Below are 23908 nucleotides of genomic sequence, written 5' to 3' on the forward strand. Positions count from 1 at the left end.
CACTCCATTTTCAGAATATTCTGCACCTTGCCGAGGCAACCTTAACCCTGACATCAGAGAGATAACACACCATCCTGATGTCTCACTGATGGCCACTGAAACATCTGTCTGTGCCCCAGACTGGAGCATCCTGTATTACAATTATTCGTTTAAAACCTGACATACCTCTCATTACAATCGAGTCAGTTACAATACCAGCAGTTAGTCCTATACTCCCCTGAGAAGCTATCATTTTAAACAAACCTTGGGCTATTCACAACTGTACTTTGTTTTGCATAGTTCATGTGTTGAAAATTGAGTTTTATCTTAAATTCAATATCCAACAAATCTTTTCCACCAAGGACAGATAGTAACTGCTGGTTGTGAGAATGAGCTGCTGGTTGTTTCCAAATTGACTATCATTACTTGCAGGGTGCTGATGCAGCTGTAGTAAGTGCTAATATTGCAGATCATTGTAACCTGATTGCTGTTCATGATACAATTTGTTAAAATCATTCTAGATTACCAAACGCAGTCACTAGCCTCTAATAACATTGCTTTTTCATGTTGCACTAGCCTCTAATACATTGTTTTGTCATTATTCAATAATAGAATGCTGTTACTTTTGCTCATACTTAGTACTCCTGATGCTGTTTCCTTTTGCAGTTTAAGACATTGTTGCCTTTAGTACTCATTATCTTGAAGTAGTAGTATTATAAAACCTGAGAGGGATCTTGTATCAGAGGGAAATTATATCCACATAAAGTTATGTTAAACCATGTAGTAGTATGAAACCTTTGTAAGTAGGAACTCATGAAAATTGCAGATGCTGTTTTTCTTGACTATGGCACAGGCTGGCACGTTTATGGTCTCCTTCAGAGATCAGATAAGAAATACGATGAAGCCATCAAATGCTACCGGAATGCGCTAAAATGGGACAAAGACAATCTTCAGATTTTAAGAGACCTTTCCCTTCTACAAATTCAAATGCGGGACCTTGAGGGCTACAGGGTGAGTGCTTCTTCATATCTTGTTTGTCCAACCGGGTGCAGAAATGTTTAAGTGACAAACGCACTATGAATGTCATTTTCCTGCCGCAGGATTTATGTTCAAGACTGCTAACTTCCTGTCTGAGTTAAAAAGGCATGGCATCGTAACTGTAATACCTCTAAAATTTTTAGAAAGTACCATCTTTGTGATGTTCATTGAAAATAGATAGCTGTACAACTGTTATATCATATTGATGTCTCTTCTTGCCTCCATGTTTTCAAGGAAAAAGGTCTGTCGATCCACTTGACATGAATCCACATTATTGTTCTTGAGATCCTAACGTACAATTCAACTATGTACTTTTAAACTTGGGGATAGGTTACTGGCTTTTCTGCGAGCCAGTTTAAATCAATTGATACTCTGCAAACGAATTTAATGTTACTGATGTTGACTGCATGAAAATGTTTTTATTGTGACGAAAAACTGTATTGAGTTTTTTTGCATAGTTTTCTACAGCTGCATGGTTTACAGGCTCGATCTGATGTATATTAAATTGTATGATAAAATGAACAATTTAAGTTATGGTTAGTAGCATAAATTTACACAAAATCATATAAACAATATGGGTCAGTAGCAGACCAATTTAATCTAGTTTTGTCATTTATATTTAGACAAATGGCCACATGAGGGGGCTGTAACATTCCTTCCTCTAATGGGAAAATTGCGTTCTGTTTTAAAGTTTCACACAATCTTACTCCTTTTTACTTATTCATCAATCACTTAATTACTGATATTCTATTTCTAAAAAGTTACCGTCTCCTTAACTGTGGAAAATCCCTACATCCACATTGAACTGAGGCAGTTCCTGCAACTGATTTTGACCTAGACGTACAATTGAGTTGTTGACTTCATCAAACATGTCTGTTCATTTCTGACATGGATTTGAGGTGGTTTCTGGCACTCCTTGCATTGGTGTAACTATTGGTTCTGTACTTCTATCCCAACTTTCTGATTCATCAGACTTGTTTGATTCTTCAGAACTCACTTCATTTTCATAAACTTCTGAAGTTGAAACTTGACAAGCACGTACAAATGTAACCTTTCGGCTGGCAAGCATGTTGACCAAATGTGTGTGAGGACCATATGTTTTTGCACCCCTTCCTGGTAGCCACTTAAATCACTTGTGTGTTCTAACCTGGTTCAACTTCAGATTTTTGAAAGGTATGTAGCTCATGCTTCCCAATGACTTGTGAACAGTCAAACAGCAGATTTGTTTGACTGGTTGTGCTTAACTAGCCTGTGCTTTCAAAATTCATACATAACATTGTGTCTTTAGATGTGATTATGCAGATGACAACTTGTACCAAATAGTCTTGACTGCACCAATTATGCTGGAAATCAATTGAAGATCAACAGTTAGAATTACAATTATATTAAAATACATACTTTTAAAGTCTCAGTGATTCATTTGTATATGCTTGAAACTATATTTATTAACACACAGCATTCTGCTTTTGCTGTGTAAAAGGAATATAACCACACTGCCTTGTTTTCATTGAGGAAAGGGCAGTGGACACAGCCAATCCCTACTGTTTCTGTGAGGCAGCACTCTAACCAATTAGAGTCAACTTGCCTAGTTTGAATTTAATCAGTTAATTGAATCAATAAATAGTTTCTACAGCATCGCCTTGCCAACTTTGGTCCAATTAATCAGTGCCCTTTTCATGATATATATTCTGCTATTACCTTCTAATGCTGATTTCTTGCATTTTGCTTGTAATGAGTCCAAGATTAAAAGTTTTGACTCAATGTGTCTTCTTTCACTCACTGTATTCCTATCATGACTCTGTCTGACGGTTTCTGACCTGAACAGAAACGATCAAGACCTGAAGAGAATCATGATAGGACTAGGGTCGAGAAAATGTGGCATTACTAATGGAAAGCTTCATTCTAGGTTTTTTCCTTAAAACTGATTCAGTTAGTGTTCTGTCACTTGTAATATTGAGGTCTATTGTGATGGGTAAAGGGAAGAATGGTTTGTTATCCAGTGATAACCTGCATTTTTTAGTTGTCAGATTTTTATCTAGCATTTGTTTAACAAGCAAGCTCTGCTGTCTCATTGGAAGCTGGCTGATATGATGGAACTCTGTTATTTTCTACTCTGTTCATCTATAATTGTGCAAACTCTTAAAGCTGAGGTCTGTTGTCAAATAAAATCTTTTCTGGCAACATGTAAGCAGTGAACTAATAGAAATCTGGATATTTTACAATTTGTCATTTCATTCATCAGAAGCTCCTTGACCCTTTCACATGGCTTATCTATAATCATAAATATCTTTTGCACTTCAAAGTCTGTAAAACCTATGTACAGATCTATCACACGTAGGCAGCCATTTCTGTTCTAAAGGCGTCAAGAGCAGCAGCTTTTCAATGGCTTGATGTGTACTGCAGTGTTTCATTGTATTTTACCATGACCTTACCAAAGATTGCTTCTCATTCATCTTTCTCAAGCACTTTCCTAATTATAATCTCCTTGATCAACATAGCAACGGCAATCTGTACTTTTCAGGAGTTATAACTCTGGCTCCCCATGTGACACGAACACAACTATCTGCCAGCTCATTTTTTCGCATAACAATGACCTGGTTCCTACATCCCCAGGATCAGTCTTCGCTATCCATTTGTGATACAGTCATCCACTCTTGTCAACCCAGGGTGCTGCAAGTTATTCTACCAACGCTATTTGCTGTGACTACCAACTGATCTAGGTATGAAAAGAAAAAAACGTATCTTTTCTCTTGGGTCTGCATGATCATCTATATTTAATATTAGACTTGCAGCAGCGAAAATCAAACCTCATCTCTGCACTAAGGTGCAGCTAATGTGGGTACTGGAGACTTTGGATTCCACAAGGCTGTCAATGATTTATGGTTAGTTTAAATTCTAAAGCTATGATCATACAAATATTTATGAAATTTCTTTGTCCAAAGTTCAAGGACAATATTTCACATTCTGAGCACAATTTTGTCATGGTACATGCAAATAAAGTTGGTCTCACCTCTACACTATCCTGTCCATGAAAGATTGCAGCACCTACTCCATGTTGAGAAGCATCATATTTAGCTTAATTTCTTTGAAAACAATGTAATGTGTCAGCCTTGTTCCCTATGCACATTGGCTTTTATACAAATTCAGCATTGTCATACTCTTTCATCTAAGTGCATAGAACAGCATTCCTTGATGATTCAACAGATGCAATAGTGTTGCCAAATCTGATATGAATTTACTGCAATAATTTACTTAGCCCAAAAATGATCTGAATTAAAATGTTTCAAGGGTGTAGCACATTATAGCTTGAATCTTATTCTTGGTAGGATTTAACTCCTCATTGGTTACCCTATGACTCAAGTACAGTACAGGTATTTGAAGCATTTCACATTTGTGTGCCTTCAATTCAACTGAATAAGTCAAACTGAACATTGGAGCACCTCTTTGAGTCTGTTAATATGGGTGCGCCTGTTGGAGCTGAAATAAACTGTCATCCAAGTACCAGACCCTGAATTCCTTGCAAAGTTTGGTTAATCAAACTGGAAAATTATGGTGACTGAAGATATACAAAATGGCAGCCCATAACCTGCAAAAGACTTGTGTACATTGGTGATCATTTATGATTTAGACTCAAGTAATACAAATGCCAGATGGGCATTTGTCAGAGTTAACTTTGAAAAGATTTGGCTTCCTGGTAGTGGTGTGAAAAGGGTCAGTGATGTCCTGATTTATGGTTACCTTGTAATCACCATATTCTTGCAGTTGATCTAGTGCCAGATCATTGTGTTCTGCTTGAGACAATGTTCTCATCCTTTTTTTGTTCTTTCTTCCCTCAGCTGGCAACTAGAAACCAAGCTCTCCACTAAAGAGCAGCTGAAATTAAAAGTTGTGTAGCTTTAGCAGAGGTGACCCATTTAAGCTTTGTGTTGCATGAATGTAGGGGTCTAAGTGTAACTTGGGTAGAGTGTAGCTGAACAGAATGAAATTGAGAGTTTGGTGCATGAGAGAACTAAGGGAATGCAGTGCTCTTTTTTATAGCTGCCTTAACCTCTAGTTTTTACTTGTATACAGGGAAGAATTTGATTGTCAAGTTTTTTACTCACCAAACTATACATTATTAGAATAATAATTATGGCAGGGCAGCTTGACCATGTGCAATGTCTCCTGCGGTATGTGGGAAGTCGTGGCTGCACCGTGTGTCCTTGACCAACACAGCTGTCGGAGGTGTTACCAGTTGCAGGAGCTTGAGCTCTGGATTTTGCAAATCAGGTAGCTGAAGTCTGTTCTGTGTACCCGTGAGACACAGAGTGATGTGGACAGCATAGTTATGGAGGCAGTTGCATTATCTGTTATGAGCATGCAGGTGGATTGACCACTAGGCTGTTTCATTGTCTCAGGGATTCCTGGACAATCTTGCATGCTAACTAGTTTTTCATTTTGGATACCGGTGAGGGCAATGAATCTGCAAATAAGCAAAAGCTGAATCCTTGCTACTACAGGTAGCTCAGCTTTGCAGAAGTGCACAGAGTTGAAAGATAGAAATGATAGGGGGTTCATTATGGAAGCAAATAGGTGTTTCTGTAGTCATAGATGTGGATGGTGTGTTGGTTCCCTGATACCAGGGTCAGGGATGTCATAGAGTAACTGTAGGACGCTTACCCTGTGTGAGGGTGAATGGTTAGAGTTGCAGTTCAGATTGTACCAACAGCATGGAAAAGATGAGCTTATTTTAAAAAAATTAGGAAGTTTTAAAGTAAGTCAGTCTCAAAAGCAGTAATCTCAAGATTACTGTGTCCCATGTACTAATCAGCATAGGAGCAGAAGGATTGATCAGTTTAATGTGTAGCTGGACAATTGATGCAAAGAGGAGGGCATCAGATTTCGCAGGAATTGGGACTGGCAGGATCATTACAAGATAATTGCTTTGCACCTTAGTGGCACGAGAATAATTGCTGGGTGATTTGCTGGTACTGTTCGGAAAGGTTTAAAGTAGATTGGCAAGGGATATGGAATCATGAAAGGGAATTCAGATTGGAGGGAAGCTAAATTGGTAACAAGAACTAGCAAAGTCCTGAGCAAAATTAGAAAGTGAATGAAATTAGGGTGGGCATTATAGTAGATCAAACATTTTCCTGTTGAAGCTACAAATAAAGGTAGATGGATGTGATTTAATTGCCATTATAGAGACTTTAAAGGGTGACCGTGACTGATCTATTCATTATTTGAGAAACGTACATGGAAAGGTAAAGGAAGTGGGGTACTGCTGTTGCTAAGGATTGAGATTGGTATATTAATGGTAAAGGATCTTAGACTTGAAGGATCAAGATGTCCAAGCAGTTTAGGTGAAGCTAAGAAACAGCAAAAGGCAGGAAGAATTGTTTTTTTTTTAAAATAGAATATCAAGCTTTAGTAGTAATGGTAAAATAAAAATCAGGACATTAGAGCTGCATGCAACATGGTAATAGGCAAATTCAATTTGTATGCCTAATTAACACAGAATTTGGAGGACAAGTTTCTGGAGAGTGTACTGGTTTTTGGAACAAATACATTAAGGAACCAACTAGACAATAAAACTATTTTGCTTGTCTTTACAGAGAAAGATGCAGAAAATATCTTAGAAATTCTGAAGAACCAAGGGACTTGTGCAGATGAACAGAAATGAAAGTTGTATTAATTAAGAGGTAGTGCTTGAAAAATAATCTGGACTTAATGTTGATAAATTCCCTGGAGTAGAGGAATTACATTCTAGAGTATTGAAGAAGTGACACAATGGATAGTGGATGCACTGGTGGTTATTTTTTCAAATTTCAGGTGCAGAAAAAATGTTTTCTCATCTGCGGGATCTTCTGGAGCCATGATGGGCATCAGAATCAGGCCATTGGGGCAACCAAGAGAGTGGTTAATCTGGGGAGTTCTTTGATTTAAAAAAAAATTCTATGTACTGAAAGCATCGAGGTTTATGGGGGTAATGCAGATGTTGAGATAGATCTCCTGTAGGCTCACTGAATAGCCAAAGGGCTATATGGCCTCCTCTTCCTATTTCTTAAAATCTTCACATCCTGGAAACATTACAGCAGAGTAGAAAGTGACTAATGCGACTCCACTAATTAAGTGAGGAAAAGAGAGAATGGAGAGCTTCAGATGTGTGAGGTTGATATCTGTAATAGGGAAATCCTATGAATCTATTATAAAGTACATGATAACTGGACCCTGTGATTGGTCAACATGGGTTTCTGAATAGGAAAACTTGCTTGACAAACCAGTTGGAGTGTTTTTTTGAGGATGCTATTTGTCGCAAATGTTAAGGCGATCCAGTAGTTGTGATATGTTGGATTTTCAGAAAGCTTTTAGTGAGGTCCTACACAAATATTTAGTAAACAGAATTAGAGTGCACAGATTGAGGGTAATATACTGCTGGAGAAATGGCGTCAATGTTTCAAGTTCAGTATGACTTTGGAAGATGGTGGGAATGTGCAAGTGGGCAGGATGCAATGCAATCAAAGGATTTAGATCGGCTTAGTGAATGGGCAAGAACATGGCAGACAGTACAACGTGACCAAGTGTGAAATAATTCACTTTGGTAGAAGAAACAAAGGCTGTATTTTCCTGAAATAGTGAGAGGTTGTGAAGTGTTGATATTTAAGAAAGTCCTCCTTGATGCATCAATGAAGTCTAGCATGCAGTTAGAAATGCAAATGATAAGTTGACTTTCATTACAAGGATCTTTGAGTACTGAAATAAAGATATTTTGCTGCAATTGTATCGAGTCTCGTTGAGACTGAACCTGGGGTATTATGAAGAGTTTTGGTCTCCTTATCTAAAGAAGAATGTAGTTTCACTGTGGGAGTACAATGGAGGTTTACCTGACTAATTTCTGGGATAGTAAAATTGTCTTCTCAGGAGACATTGAAGAAACGGGGCATGTATTCTCCAGAGTTTCGAAGAATGAGAAGTGATTTCATTGAAACTTGCAAAGTCATTGTGATAAGGTGGATATGGATAGGATGTTTCCCCAGCTAGTAGGTTGAGAACCAGGAGTGCAATCTCAGACTTGGGTCAAATCATTTAGAGTCATAGAGATGTACAGCATGGAAACAGACCCTTCAGTCCAACCCGTCCAGACATCCCAACCCAATCTAGTCCCACCTGCCAGCACCCGGCCCATATCCCTCCAAACCCTTCCTATTTATATACCCATCCAACTGCCTCTCAAATGTTGCAATTGTACCAGCCTCCACCACTTCCTCTGGCAGCTCATTCCATACACGTACCACCCTCTGCGTGAAAACGTTGCCCCTTAGATCTCTTTTATATCTTTCCCCTCTCGCCCTAAACCTATGCCCTCTAGTTCTGGATTCCCCGACCCCAGGGAAAAGACTTTGTCTATTTATCCTATCCATGCCCCTCATAATTTTGTAAATCTCTATAAGGTCACCCCTCAGCCTCCAACGCTCCAGGGAAAACAGCCGCAGCCTGTTCAGCGCCTCCCTGTAGCTCAGACCCTCCAACCCTGGCAACATCCTTGTCAATCTTTTCTGAAGTAGAAAAGAAGGAGACCAGAATTGCATGCAGTATTCCAACAGTGGCCTAACCAATGTCCTGTACAGTCGCAACATGACCTCCCAATTCCTGTACTCAATACTCTGACCAATAAAGGAAAGCATACCAAACGCCTTCTTCGCTATCCTATCTACCTGCGACTCCACTTTCCAGGAGCTATGAAACTGCATTCCAAGGTCTCTCTGTTCAGCAACACTCCCTAGGACCTTACCATTAAGTGTATAAGTCCTGCTAAGATTTGCTTTCCCAAAATGCAGCACCTCACATTTATCTCAATTAAACTCCATCTGCCATCTCTCAGCCCATTGACCCATCTGGTCCAGATCCTGTTGTAATCTGAGGTAACCCTCTTCGCTGTCCACTACACCTGCAATTTTGGTGTCATCTGCAAACTTACTAACTGTACCTCTTATGTTCGCATCCAAATCATTTATGTAAATGACAAAAAGTCATTTACCCAGCATCGATCCTTGTGGCACTCCACTGGTTACAGGCCTCCAGTCTGAAAAACAACCCTCCACCACCACCGTCTGTCTTCTACCTTTGAGCCAGTTCTGTATCCAAATGGCTAGTTCTCCTTGTATTCCGTGAGATCTAACCTTGCTAATCAGTCTCCCATGGGGAATGCCTTACTGAAGTCCATATAGATCACACCTACTACTCTGCCCTCATCAATCATCTTTGTTACTTCTTCAAAAAACTCATCAAGTTTGTGAGACATGATTTCCCACGCACAAAGCTATGTTGACTATCCCGAATCAGTCCTTGCCTTTCCAAATACATGTACATCCTGTTCCTCAGGATTCCCTCCAACAACTTGCCCACCACCGAGGTCAAGCTCACTGGTCTATAGTTCCCTGGATTGTCTTTATTGCCCTTCTTAAACAGTGGCACCACGTTTGCCAACCTCCAGTCTTCCAGCACCTCACCTGTGACTATCGATGATACAAATATCTCTGCAAGAGGCCCAGCAATCACTTCTCTAGCTTCCCACAGAGTTTTCGGGTACACCTGATGAGGTCCTGTGGATCTATCCACTTTTAACCGTTTCAAGACATCCAGTACTTCCTCCTCTGTCATCTGGACATTTTGCAAGATATCACCATCTATTTCATTATAGTCTATATCTTCCATATCCTTTTCCACAGTAAATACTGATGCAAAATATTCATTTTGTATCTCCCCCATTTTCTGTGGCCTTGCTGATGTTTGAGGGGCCCTATTCTCTCCCTCGTTCCCCTTTTGTCCTTAATATATTTGTAAAAACCCTTTGAATTCTCCTTAATTCTATTTGCCAAAGCTATCTCATGTCCCCGTTTTACCCTCCTGATTTCCCTCTTAAGTGTACTCCTACTTTCTTTATACTCTTCTAAGGATTCACTTGATCTATCCTGTCTATACCTGACATATGCTTCCTTTTTCTTAACCAAACCTTCAATTTCTTTAGTGATTCAGCATTCCCTATATCTACCAGCCTTCCCTTTCACCCTGACAGGAATATACTTTCTCTGAATTCTTGTTATCCCATTTCTGAAGGCTTCCCATTTTCCAGCCGTCCCTTTACCTGCGAACATCTGCCTCCAATCACTTTCGAAAGTTCTTGCCTAATACTGTCAAAATTGGCCTTTCTCCAATTTAGAACGTCAACTTTTAGATCTGGTCTATCCTTTTCCATCATTATTTTAAAATTTAAGATTAAGATTAGGAATTTAATCACTGGTTGAAATTTTCTACCCCTGAGAGCTGTGGAAGCTTGATCATTCTTCATTCTTAATCTTTCTTTTTGTCCAAGAGGACATAGGGAATATGGGATAATGGGGAACATCCAAAGAGGATGGTGAACAGCTATGATCTGTTTGAATGATAGAGGGCTTGATGGGCCAAATGGCCTAGTCCTGCTACTACACCTTGTGGACAGCAAAGTTCTGATGAAAGGTCAGCTCAACTCGAAAGTGTCTCTCTAAAAATGCAGTTTGAGTTGCTGAATATTTCCAATTATGTCTGTATCATGAACTGCCCTTGTATTCCTCTGAACTCTTCATTAGCATTGTATTTAGAGAAACCAATTCAATGATAGTGAGGATATTTTTATCAATCACATCATCTTGAATTTTGCTTCGCCGTGAAAATGCCTACTGCAATTAACTGATGCTACCGAATCTAATTTTTCACTTTTTTCAAAATGCTTATTGCTTACTGTGCATGACTGGAATCAACACAGTTCCATTTTAGGCTCTTGGTAATTTTTCCAGCTGATATTGACTTAACCTCCATGATACAGTAACTTGGGAATTCAATTAACTGTACCCATGCCAGTCTCCTGGCTTCATCCATAAGTAATTGAATGATGAAGCCCTGCAAATTTCTACAGAGCAGAAATTATGCGTCTGATTTTAAATCTTCACCATCCACTAATCAATCTATCGTTTGACATTCCGACCCAGTGACTGACATTTCCTCCAGTTAATCTTTTTTTTCAGGTTGACTTCTTGTGGCATACCTGGGCGAGTTAATCTATGCTTGGAGCTGTATCACTCTGCTTCACAAATGGCGAATTCAGTGTCTAAAACTGGTCTAAGCATCAACAACAGGTCTTTGGTGTAACACTGGGAAGACTAGAGTCTGTTGAGGGCTTCTGCATACTCAACTGCTGCTTATTTACCTCATGCCTGAAGGTTGTTAACTCTCTGATGTTTCTCATCCTATTTTGCCAAATCCTTGGACAACTCAGTAAGGCATTTCAGGGATCAGTCTGTGATGTCATCTACTTCCTTTCAATGTGTTCACTTTTTAAACCGCAAAAAAACACTCTCAAATTCTCAAATTACAATGAATTGACAACATTTTCAAGGATGCAGCCAATGTCCCCTGTAAGGAGTTGACATCTTATTCTGAAATGATAGCTTGCTGCAATCTCTAACGGCTTGGTGTTGTGTTGCAGGGCTCAATCTTAATCAAAATGTACAGTAGCACCAGGTCCTTTACCTTGGCTGGTACGAGCAGATTCAGGAGCATTTCATGCACTTGTCTGGCTCAAAAAAAATTATCAACCTTTTTCTTTCTTCCACTTACTGGTTGGCAGCTGGATTGTCAAAATCTTCGAGGATATTGTTAAAGTAAAAATATAGGAAATATAGGATTGCTTATAGGAAATCCATGATCATCATTGTCATCACCAAATTTGTTACATCTTAACAGATATTATCAATTGTGTGGACAACCTTAGCATTGGTAACTGTCTAGTTTGTTATAGTTTTACTTTTCTGAATGGCCAGAAGATTAATGTGTGCAGTTAGTGGTTTGATTTTTCTCCAGAGGATTTTAGGCTGTAAATTTCCATATTTGACTCAGTTCTATTGGTCGGTATGTGTTGCATTTTCTCTGCAAAACGTTTTTGTTTTTTTAACCCTTGTGGCACTAGCTGCTGGATTTGTTGCATTTCCTATGAATGTTTTTCCCTTCAGTCTCTTGAAGCCTTGAAAATATTAATTCATTCATTCATTCATGGCATTTTGGATGTCACTGGCTAGACAGATATTCATTGTCTATCCTTGATTGTCCAGAGGTCATTTAAGAGGCAACCACATTGCTGTGGGTCTGGATTCACATGCAGACCAGACCAGGTAAGCTCAGCAGTTCCCTTCCCTAAAGGACAGTAGAATGGCATAAATAAAAGTTGAAAAATAACACCAAAATGCCTGTTTTTAAATAACTTGTATAATATTTTTGAGCACATGTATTCTTGAATTCATTAGCCATATGTAATTTTTACAAATATTGTTCATCTTTTCCTTTTGCAGAAAAACTTAAAATTATGCATAATTAATGTTTATTTTTTGCCTTGTGCTCCTATGGAATGAATGGCATTGGAACGTATCATATTCACACTCTATCGCTAATTAATGTCACAAAGCTCATTTAAATTTGTTTTATCCATTGATGTAGAATTTTCTTAGCATTTGTTTTGGGGACATCTTTATTGTGTCATCAGAAAGTATCACCATGTAAGAGGTACTGAGTCATATGGATTACAACAGTCTTAATTTTAAAGTATAGTGAGCTAATTGCTCTTTGGCTAAGAATATACCCAAGGCTAGAACGTGTGTGGGTGGGGCAATAATCCAAATTCTTAAGTGTGTGCATAAACAACTACTATCTACATTTAAATTCTCAAGTGTCTTAAGATCTATAGGCGTAGATGGAAGAGTACTTAAAGATAGGTCACCACATTCAAGTAAAAATAAAAAAAACTCTTCTGCATATGCTGCCTCCTTGGTACAAGATGGCACAGAGCTTTCATTGTACTTGTTTCACATGCCAGATAATAATGGCTGTAGCAAACACATCAGCTCGCAAAAAAATGATATTATAGGGAATGGGTTGGAATTAGCAGTTGTCAGTTGTTGACATCAAAAAAAGCTGCCCACGAGGATTTTGTCATCTCTGATGTGCAGACTTCACTTTGTTAGTTTGTTTGTGTCCCAAATGAAGCTAATCTCTATATCCTACAATATTGATGTCATCTAAAAAATAAGCAGTCAGTCACATTGAAATATTCTCACGGAGTGTATGTTCCCAACGCAGGAGATCGGCACTGCCATTAAATATGGCCGCTGTGATCCATCTGCGCGTGCATAGTTGCACCCGTGATGCCACACCAGCTCTTGACGGTAATTGAAGCAATTCAAAGTTTCTTTATTTTTATGTAATTTTGGGGCACAAATTGGGTCCAAGGCTTTTGACTTTCAGTTTTCTCCCAGAATAATTTCTTCAGAATTTAGTTATTTCTTTGGCCATGGTTACTTTATTCGTGATTGTCCAGACCTGCTCCTGGATGCAAGTTTAAAAATAGCATCCCAATTTTGTGCACCCATATGTGATTCTTCACATAGCAGTGGCATTGGCCACAAATTCAACCACATTCTCTGACTGCAAACCAGGAAGTAGAAGAAAACACTGAATTATTTCCCTTTTAATTTATTTTCTTTTACTGACTGTGTTCAAATGTTTTCCTCTTATTGTAAAATTCCTTGTTGATGTTATATCTACATTACGTTAGAGTACCATACTGAAGGGAATTTATTTTCTCCTCACATGAAGCTTTAAGTTTAAGACAAAATAAGAGAAGTGTTGAAAATATTTCTGTCTCTCAGGCATCACTTATGGAGAGGGGATGTATTATTGTTTGATCTCAGTGGCCTCTATCAGTTTTAAGAAATTAATGTGGAGAAAGCATGCTACTTTAGCCATTACTTGATGACAAATGTATTTATATTCAGTGTTACCTTGAAATCTAGTTCAAAACCATACACTATTTTTGTTTATTTGTAAAATTTTCAACTTGAACGCAAATTTATAAATTTAAAAGCACTGTATTTTCATATAATTTAATAATAACAAGCCACAGACCTCCATGTGTTTGATACATTTCAGGAAACCAGGTACCAGTTGCTTCAGCTTCGCCCTGCTCAGCGAGCATCCTGGATTGGCTATGCTATTGCATACCATTTACTGGAAGATTATGACATGGCTTCAAAAATTCTTGAAGAATTCAGAAAGACACAGCAGGTATGCTGTAGTGTGCTCATAGCTTTCAACGGTGTTTGATAGAATTTGTTAAATTCTACCCAGCAAACAACTTTGTTTCCCTGCCCTATGTTCCTGATGGCAGCTGCCAGCTCGAAGTACACGAGCAGCAGATACATGGGAACAGCACGATGTCATGTTCCCCTCAAACCATTGGTCATCCTGACTTGGATATAAATTGCTGTTTCTTCACTGTTGTTGGGTCCAAATCCTACAATTCTCCCTAATGGCATTGAGAGTCTATTATGCCAAATGGATTGCAGTGGTTTGAGAAGGCAGTTCACCACATTCTCAAGGTTAATTGAGGATGGGCAATAAATGCTGTCAGCGACACCTATGTTCCATGAATTAGTAAAAGGAAATGCAGCCAGGAATATTAAATGCCATTTTTTTTTTAGATTCTTCTGTTGTAACCACGGTCATAATCTGTTGTATATATCCTGCCAATGCATCTGTACAATATGTGCATTTACAATGGTTTAATGCGTCTCACATTTACAGATCCCAGTTCTTCATTTTTCTGAATTATGTTGTATTCTAATGTTTATCTCTCCCAGTTCTGTGCACCTCGTACCTGCGCTCTCTTTCATCTCAGTATTTCTCTCCCTTCCATATTAGTTTTGACCATCCCATACTACTAGTTCACCTTCTTGTGTGGACTTTTGTCCCATCCCTGTTAATACTTGTGTCCCAGAACTGAGCCCCAGGAATCTGAATCCCTGCGTCCTTTCTCCAGTCACACGTTAACCTGCTTTAGCTTACTGTTTGTATGTAAACTAGTACATGATACAGAAGAAATTCAATTATCCAAAGGACATGGGCAAGGAGTATTTTGTTTAGTTAATTGAATGCCGGATAACATTATTAGCCAAGCATCAGAACCGTGCAATCTTGTTTGGATAATCTGAAATTTGGTTACTCGAATGCTGGATAGTCTGGGTTACTCTGTATTTGCGTCATCTTGGAAAAATATTCTTTAACCTCTGTAGTTGCTGAAATTGATTAATTTTTTACATTTATTTCCAACATTGACCATGACCTGAGGCTGTTTCACTTCTCCTACCAAAACGTTCTGCAACCATTCAGTGATGTATATCTACACTGATCAGGGAAGGCAATACAGATTGCTGAGCTTATGTTGATCGTTGTTGGAATACTTGTCTAAGTTATCAAATGCACTATTAGGCTTGGATTTGTAAACTGTTCAGTGCAATCATGTATGCACTGTCTACAGAGTGAAGACAGATTGGAAGTAAACATTTAAGGCCATTTCTGTACTTCTTATGGAATCAAATCAGCTTTTGACCTATCTTTCAGTGTCTCCATGTAGTGGAAAAGACAAGACAGAAGCGTTAACAGCCACCTTTAACCTGAAGTGGCAAATGGACAATACACCTTCACATCTCCTGCATTTATCAGCACCATAGATGCTAGTCTTCAATCCAATTTGATTTATTATACATGACATCAAGAAACATCTGAAACGCTGGATACAGCCATAGAATAAAGACTATGAAGCTTGACAGCAACCTAGCAGTAGTAATTTGCTTGAGATCTACCTAACTAGGCCACTAAGGCTTCAGTTCTGGTATTTTTTGAAAGTGGAAAATTTGCTCTTAAAAAAAACCCAGCAAATCCAACCTGATATTAAAACTGTCTTGAACCAGGTCTGACATGTTAATTGAGGGAATACTCCATTGTTTGAAATAATAACACAGGAACATGGTTGTGGAGGCCGTCATAGCAAACTCAGGAGTTCCTCAGGGTGATGTTCTAACTTTTACGCATCTTCAGATGCCTGATCATCGCCTTCCCTCCTTAAGGTCAGAAGTTGCAGTGTTCACTGATAATTGCACGACATTGGGTAGAATTAATGATTCCTCAGATGCACCAATACATGTTGGCATTCAGGTTTCGCCAATAAGCATAATAATATGTGCCACAAGTGTCAGCCAAAGACCATCTAAGGACAGCCAAGGACAGGAATTTTCTGTCCTTGATGTTGACAGCATTACGGTTTTTGAATTTATTGATCACAAAGCTGACTGGACCAGCTATTTGAATGCTATGGCAATAATAGGTCAGATGCTATTTTGTAATGAGTAACTTCCATTCTAAATTCCGAAAGTGTGATGAGCTAATTTCCTCTTGTCTGGAATGGTGCAGTAGCAGGCACTCTCTAGGACAAAGCAGTTCACCTGATTGATTCACCCCCAACCTCTTCCCAGCTGTCCTAGTTAAGAGATATGAGCAGTAGCACTGCATCACAAGAACCTCAACAGTGAGTAGATATTTTGTAATCAGCCTGTTCAGTTATGTTATTACACACCTCAAGCACTGGTGTGACTTGAATCTCAGCCTTTAGAGTTAGGGGCACTACCATTGCACCACAAGACCCATGTGTATGCCTCAAAAAAAAAAAGACTATGACTATGTCTTGGCAGCCTACGACACAGTATTTGAATTATTTTTGTCCTGCAGCTGTACCAGTCTTCAATTAGAATGTAGTTTGCTAGATCAAAAGAAAGAGTCCAATTGCAAGGTTTTTGTGATTGAAACAAAGAGGATCTGTTACTTGCCTCAAGGATAAATAATAAAACACATCAAACACAGACACAAATATAGTAGAAGTATAAAATTTAAAAGGAGGAGCCTGTCTAGTGCAAAAAGAGGCACCAAGAGCACCCAGTTTTAAAAATCCTTGGGGTCTTTGAGTTGAGGTTTTAATCCCAGATCGTGGTTTGTGAGTTTTGAGAAGATCATAGTATTTCATTCATATCTTTTATCTTGAGCAGTAGTGAAGTTTGTAGATATCCTTGATTTTGTGGATGTTTCTCCAGTTACCACTAGATGCTGCTTTTGGGAGCCTAAGAAAAATTGAGAAGAAAGAGTATCTTCCAAATCTGCTGATAATGTCCATTTGCCCTCTCCAAAAGCTGTTGCTGGGAATATATTTCACTTATCTGTTCTCATGATCAGCATTTTAGTTTCTTCAAGCAGGATAATTTGTAGGCACCTGTCACTGCAATTTATTAACTTCCAAAAAGGTCTGAATCAACAAACAGATACATGAGGTTCAGTGCCATTTTATAGCTTTCCAGCACTTTTGACTTGGAGTGAATTTTGTTTATTGTTGTTGTTGTGGTTCTGTTTGCCGAGCTGGGAATTTGTGTTGCAGACGTTTTGTCCCCTGTCTAGGTGACATCCTCAGTGCTTGGGAGCCTCCTGTGAAGCGCTTCTGTGATGTTTCCTCCGGCATTTATAGTGATTTGTATCAGCCGCTTCCGGTTGTCAGTTCCAGCTGTCCGCTGCAGTGGCCGGTATATTGGGTCCAGGTCGATGTGCTTCTTGATTGAATCTGTGGATGAGTGCCATGCCCCTCGGAATTCCCTGGCTGTTCTCTGTTTGGCTTGTCCTATAATAGTAGTGTTATCCCAGCCGTACTCATGTTGCTTGTCATCTGAGTGTGTGGCTACTAAGGATAGCTGGTCATGTCGTTTCATGGCTAGTTGGTGACATGACCAGCTATCCTTAGTAGCCACACACTCAGATGACAAGCAACATGAGTTTGGCTGGGATAACACTACTATTATAGGACAAGCCAAACAGAGAACTGCCAGGGAATTCCGAGAGGCATGGCTCTCATCACAGATTCAATCAATAAGCACATCGACCTGGACCCAATATACCGGCCACTGCAGCGGACAGCTGGCACTGACAACCGGAAGCGGCTGATACAAATCACTATAAATGCCGGAGGAAACATCACAGAAGCGCTTCACAGGAGGCTCCCAAGCACTGAGGATGTCACCTAGACAGGGGACAAAACGTCTGCAACACAAATTCCCAGTTCGGCGAACAGAACCACAACAACAACGAGCACCCGAGCTACAAATCTTCTCCCAAACTTTGTTCATTGTTTGTTTCATAAGCTTGGTATAACCTGGTCATGTGACCACTAGCCACCTTAAGTCTGTTTTTCCCTTTTTTTCCAAAGCATTTTATTCATGAAATGTCTGAGATATTAACATCAGATAATGTCCAAAGATGTATATGTGAATTAGCCATGCTAAATTGTCCGTAGTGTCCAGGGATGTGCAAACTAGATGGGTTAGCCATGGGAAATGCAGGGTTATAAGGAGGGGGTGGGTCTGTGTGGGATACTCTTTAGAGGGTTAGTGTAGACGTAATGGACTGAATTGCCTGTTTCCACACTGTAGAATTCTGTGGTTTTGATGATGGATTTCAGAAAGTGTTTGCCCATTTTTGCCACAAACTACATTACAGCGACTCCTTAAGCCCCCTTCACACTATTCACATCTATGAGCTCTTAAATCAAAAAGGAGAAACAAAGCAGATAGATGGGAACACGACCGCCTGCATTTCCGTTCCAAACCACATCCTATCCAAACTTGGAAATATACGTAACTGTTCTTTCTCTATCACTGGGATTGTCTTCCTAACAGTTCTGTCAGTGTATCTGTGCCAAATGAAATGCAACCATTGAAGCAGACATCTCCCTGTCACCTTCTCCAGAGAATTAGGACTTGCTAGCAAACACTGGCCTAACCAGTGATACTCTCATCCCATGGAAGAAACAAAAAGCTCCAGTTGTCTTCCGATTTCTAATGCAGATTTAAAATAATTTGTTGTTGCCACTACAGTGGTCTAATAGTGAGTTTGGTCTGACACTTGCCCTTGTGTGCCATATTTTTCTTACTGGACTGTGAATGTTATTCCTTTAATCTCTAAGAAAATTCTTATTTGTTATTATGGATATCTTGTTAGCTGTTCTGTTTTGCTCTGTGCCTTGTTTTCAATCCTTGTGTCATCTTGTTTTTCCCCGCCTCAGTCAAAGCGAAGTGCTTAGAGACACAGTGTCGTTTTACCTCCTTTACCTTTATTCTGGGCCCTAACGGGAGAGAGAATGATTGCCCATGTGCACAGAGACATGAGTTCACGGTTTTCTCCAGAACAGCAGTTTCTCAATGAACTTGTGTAGTTATTTTACAGGGTGAAGCATACACAGATAAGGCAGTGTACATATTAATTGGATGACCATTAGAATCAACGAGTCACAGTATTAAAGATTAAGCCATTTTCTGTTACACAAAGAATAACTGACTTCACAAAATGACAGCTTTTCCACCTTGTTAACCCATTATCCTTGCCTACAGCACCTCATTGTTAACTGTAAGTTCTTACCTGATCTGAGTCATGCTCAGCTGAACCTCCCGTTTCACAAAACTCAGACGTTAACTCTCCTGCCTGCTTATACCCTATACACATTGTCATTTGGGGCAAACATTGTTGCTTTCAAACGTTGTAAAGTTGGCTAATTTCTTGCTCTGCGTTAACTTCCTTGTTTAATAGAATCACTGCGTCATTGTTTTATGAATCTGCCACCTTTGTATAGAAAAAAAAGCTCTCTCAAAATTAGCAATCGGCATTGAAATATCTGTAATACTGACATTACAAGACCTGGCCAGAGTGCAGATGATTGACTTTCTTGCTAATCATACCTGGAGAGCTTAAATTTGTGGACAAGTGTGTTTCGCTGAAAAACATTTCTGTTTTTATCAGGAATGTCTGTTGTAATTTTGGTCTTTAGTTCTTTTGTAGTTTGATTTTTAAATAGACTGCCGAATAAATAGACCATTTTCCTGCCCAACCTGACTGTATGGTGTCAGTCCACCTGCGTTAGATTGTCAGTTTTTTTAGATTGGCTAATAAAATGCGAGTTAATTATCTTGCTCCGTTAAAACAGTGATTAAACTTTTAAAGCACTTTATTAGCTATAAAATGCTTTAAGGTAATGTTTATGAAAGATGCCATGGAAGACTTCCTTTTTTGATCATTATTGCCTAAACCTTCCCTATTTGGAGCTCTTCTAGACAGGCCATTGCTACAAACCTTGCTGCAGGTTTGGCTAATGGGCCAGTTTGTTGGGCTGTGTGCCACGTCACAAGGATGGGAGCCAGTGATAAAACCCAGTCCAATATTGAGCATAAATGTAAACTGTCAATAACATGCCATAGCATTGAAGAAAGTTTTCAGTTTTCACTCCTGCAGGTGTGGTTCTTTGTGAAATTTTATATTAAACCTCTTAAAATCTTTGACTTGTTGAAGCAAGATTAATGAAGTAAATATGCTCTTGCATTCATAGAAATCAATTGTGAAATCAATCTAACTATTCTGAAGCAAGGGACATCATATGCAGAAAATGCTAAGCAACAGAGGAGAGGGAGCCCTGAAAAGTCTATTAAAATTGTAATACTCAAAGCCATAATTTTCAGGAACATGTCTACTCTTTTAAGCAAGGATTGCTTTTTTTTTTGTTTTATTTTCTATGTATCCTTATCTGCATCGTTCCTCCATGCTTCAGCTTCAGCATGTAAGAACAAAAAAGTAGATTGGTGCCCACAGACCACTCAGGGAATGACGGTGCCTTGTTTTATTTTGGATGCGATGCTCTTTGTCCACTCAGTCTCATTGCACTCTGTTGAAGAACAAAGTTATTTCCAATGCTGTATTGTCTATTTAGTCATCAGTTGATATCAGCAAAAATGCAGAAAATCAAATCATTATCATATTGCTGTCTATAGGGTCTTATTGTGCTGTTCATTGCTGCTTTTCCTAAATTGTAGCTGTGACTGTACTTTAAAAATATTTTTGGCTTTGAGAAATCTGATGCTGATGTAATCCCAACGTCTCAAAAAAAATCTTCCATAGCAAGTGCCTGCTTAAAGTCGTCTTGCTAAATGTTAATAAAGTTGTGCCAATATATTTAACTTCATGAGTTTCACTTTAATGCCTTTTGCCATAGTGCCCATATGACTATTTCCTCCTTGCTTCTGATTCCACACTCAGTTCTGAAATGCTCTTGGCTCACGTTCCTTCTGTCGGTTAATTTCTTTAACAGTTCTCAGCTTCTCCCTGATTCCCACCTGGTCTGCACTCCAACCTAGTGGAATACCACTTCCCACCCTCTGACTTGTAAAGTGATTTTATTTTTTTTGTTTGTGATTCATTTGTCCAACTCTTAGTACAGTTTGGCTTTCTATTTTAAGTAATGTATGTTGGCTGATTAATGTTAGAATATTATGCTGTAGAGCATCTCAGCTAAGTGAAGTTGTGGGGCTTATGACATAGTGGTTTATTATATGTGAATTGAATGCAATTTTGGAAGTGAGTTTTGTTTCACTGGTAATTGTATATATTGACTCAATAAAAAGTGTCATGATTTGGAGATGCCAGTGTTGGGCTGGGGTGTACAATGTTAAACATCACACAACACCAGGTTATTTGGAAGCTCTAGCTTTTGGAATGCTGCTCCTTTGAAGGTGCATGCTCCGAAAGCTAGTGCTTCCAAATACACCTGTTGGACTATAACCTGGTGTGTAATTTTTAACAATAAAAGGTGAGTCACTTTTATTGACAAATTAGTGCTCTAGTGAATACAGAAAAGAACTAATGTTGTCGATAAAATAAGATTTAAAGATCACAAGCTGTACCAAGGTATTCCATAAGAGATTTTTATAACACAATATTTGATACCAAGCCATTAATTGGATAGATGACCCAAAACCCTGGTGAAAGGAAGTAGAAAGGTGGAGATTCTTCCTTCCCAACCTGAGCTTTTTAAATGATAACCTTCTTCCACTTGTAGATTCAGCTATTTTAAATGCTGTCCTGGCTTGCCATTCATCCTGTACTCTGCGTAAACTCCAGTTGTCAAAATTCTTGCATCTTATCCATTACTCAAATCCAGCTCATCTATCATTCCCTGATTTCATTTATCTATATTGGATATTAGTTTTTGAGTTTTAATCCATTATATTTTCCATACTCTGTTTCCAGCAATACAATCTTCACAACTGTCCTCTTCCAACAAGTTTAAAAGGCCACATACTTTGACTAATCTGTGCATTACAAAAAAAAAATTAGTGGGTAGATTGCTCGCCACTATGATATGGTATTTTTAAATGCTTGAGATTTTCATTAAAATTAGGATCTCACCTCTGAAATCATTAGTAATTGACCTAAAAGTTTGTAGAAATGGAATTCCAAGTTCTGGAAGTATTTTGAAGCACTCCCAAAATATTTGTCCTGCTCTCTGATCTGGTTTTATTAGTGTAGAGGTTAACAAGAGAAACTAGCAGGTGTGCTAGGTTCACTGAGAGAAGGAAGTAGGAGCATTGACCTGATACCTAGTGGACATTTGAGCACTTCAAGGAAGCATTGTCTGACCTGAGGGTGGATGTGTGGTGAGTTACAGCTCAAAAAAGTAATAGATATTTGGACATTGTGCTTGATGCTGGGATACAAGATCGGATGCAGAATTCAGTAATGTTTTAGGGCCTGGGCCAAGAAAATTGGAGCCAAAAAGTTGCTCCTGTAGAACCTTTGAAATGTTGGCATCAAGCAGTTTTTTCCTCATCAGTCTTTTCTTTAAAGCATAGGTAGTTTTTCCTTCATAAAACTAGGAGATGTAAAATCGAGATTGTGGTTTGTTGATATATATAGTTACGTTGTGCTTTTGGATTTGTGCACCAACTACTTCGGCCTTTTTTGTGTATAATGTGTATAGAATTTTACTCCTGTCAATGTACCAATTACATGTCAGAAAATTCTGAAAGCTGTCCATATTTAGACTTCATATTTGTAGTCCAGTGCAAGCCCTGAATTTTAGGTGAGGCACATGGCTTAAGCTGAAGGTATGATGAGAAGTGCAATGTGAGAGTTATTGTGAAGATTGTTGTGACTAAATTTTAAGGAATGAAGTAAAGGAAACATTAACTTAAAAATATTTTTAATTGCAAAATGCTTATTTCATGCTTTGCAGCAAATTCTTATGAAGTACAGCCATTGCTTTTTTCACAATTCCCTTGTGGTTGGAAGTGGGAGTACATTATGTTGCTATTTTTAAGTGTACTTAAATTAAGTATTTCTGAAGGTAAAGGAATTACTGGATCCCTTTTGTTTTCATAGGCTTCTCCCGATAAAATTGACTATGAGTATAGTGAACTGTTACTTTACCAGAATCAAGTACTGCGGGAAGGAGGGATGTATAAGGAGGCTTTGGAGCATCTCGACAATCATGAGAAACAAATTTGTGACAAATTGGCTGTGGAGGAGTGCCAAGGTAAAGCAGATGTTTCTATTTGTCACAACTTGTAAAAATGCTGAAGTTTACATACAGTCCTGTTTTGTAATTTAAATCATGAGTATTTGAATTAATATTGATATATTTGGGTTAAAAACTAAAACTGTGTCTTGCTATTTATGCACTTCTAAAGGCATGAGGCTATCTTAGGGTAATGTGCCAAATGGTGACAACAATTAATTAAGTACAGTCAACCATTTTCATAAATTTCAGCTTTTAAATGCAGTATTTTCTTTCTAATGCAATCAAAAATGTTATAGCATTTTTATCTTTGTGGAAAAAAATACAAATTCTTAGGAAACTTAATTTTCGTATAATCTTTAAATTTTCAAATATATGAATTCAAAATAGTCTTTTTGATTAACTTGTGTTAGCTACATGATTGCCAACTGTATTTTGTCTTCAAAAATTAATTACAGCAACTAATCTCTAATTACAGTGTATATTCCACTAATAAGGTTTGTAGGACATACATTTTTTTCAGAAATTTCAAGGTACGGAAACACAAATGAGTGAGCATAATTTTAAAAATAGGCTGGCTAATATATTCTGTCTAATGGTAATTTCATACTTGAACAT

The 23908-nt window shown here is 38.5% G+C and overlaps 1 protein-coding gene across 2 annotated transcripts in view; it reads left to right on the forward strand.

The window, feature by feature from the left end:
* naa15a (N-alpha-acetyltransferase 15, NatA auxiliary subunit a) overlaps nt 1-23908 on the forward strand; it is a 99272-nt gene that overhangs the window by 45285 nt on the left and 30079 nt on the right. For both annotated transcript variants that reach the window (XR_006309052.2, XM_043674102.2), the window contains exons 4-6: nt 833-990; nt 14011-14145; nt 23155-23308. Coding sequence is in view for 1 of the 2 variants with exons in the window: in XM_043674102.2 (XP_043530037.2) it covers nt 833-990; nt 14011-14145; nt 23155-23308 (447 nt within the window). In the remaining variant the exon portion in view is untranslated. The remainder of the gene's footprint in view (nt 1-832; nt 991-14010; nt 14146-23154; nt 23309-23908) is intronic.

This window comes from Chiloscyllium plagiosum, unplaced genomic scaffold (genome assembly GCF_037043375.1).
Source record: "Chiloscyllium plagiosum isolate Xiang-an unplaced genomic scaffold, Cpla_swu_hap1 HiC_scaffold_36, whole genome shotgun sequence".
In the NCBI taxonomy this organism is placed as follows: Eukaryota; Metazoa; Chordata; class Chondrichthyes; order Orectolobiformes; family Hemiscylliidae; genus Chiloscyllium; species Chiloscyllium plagiosum.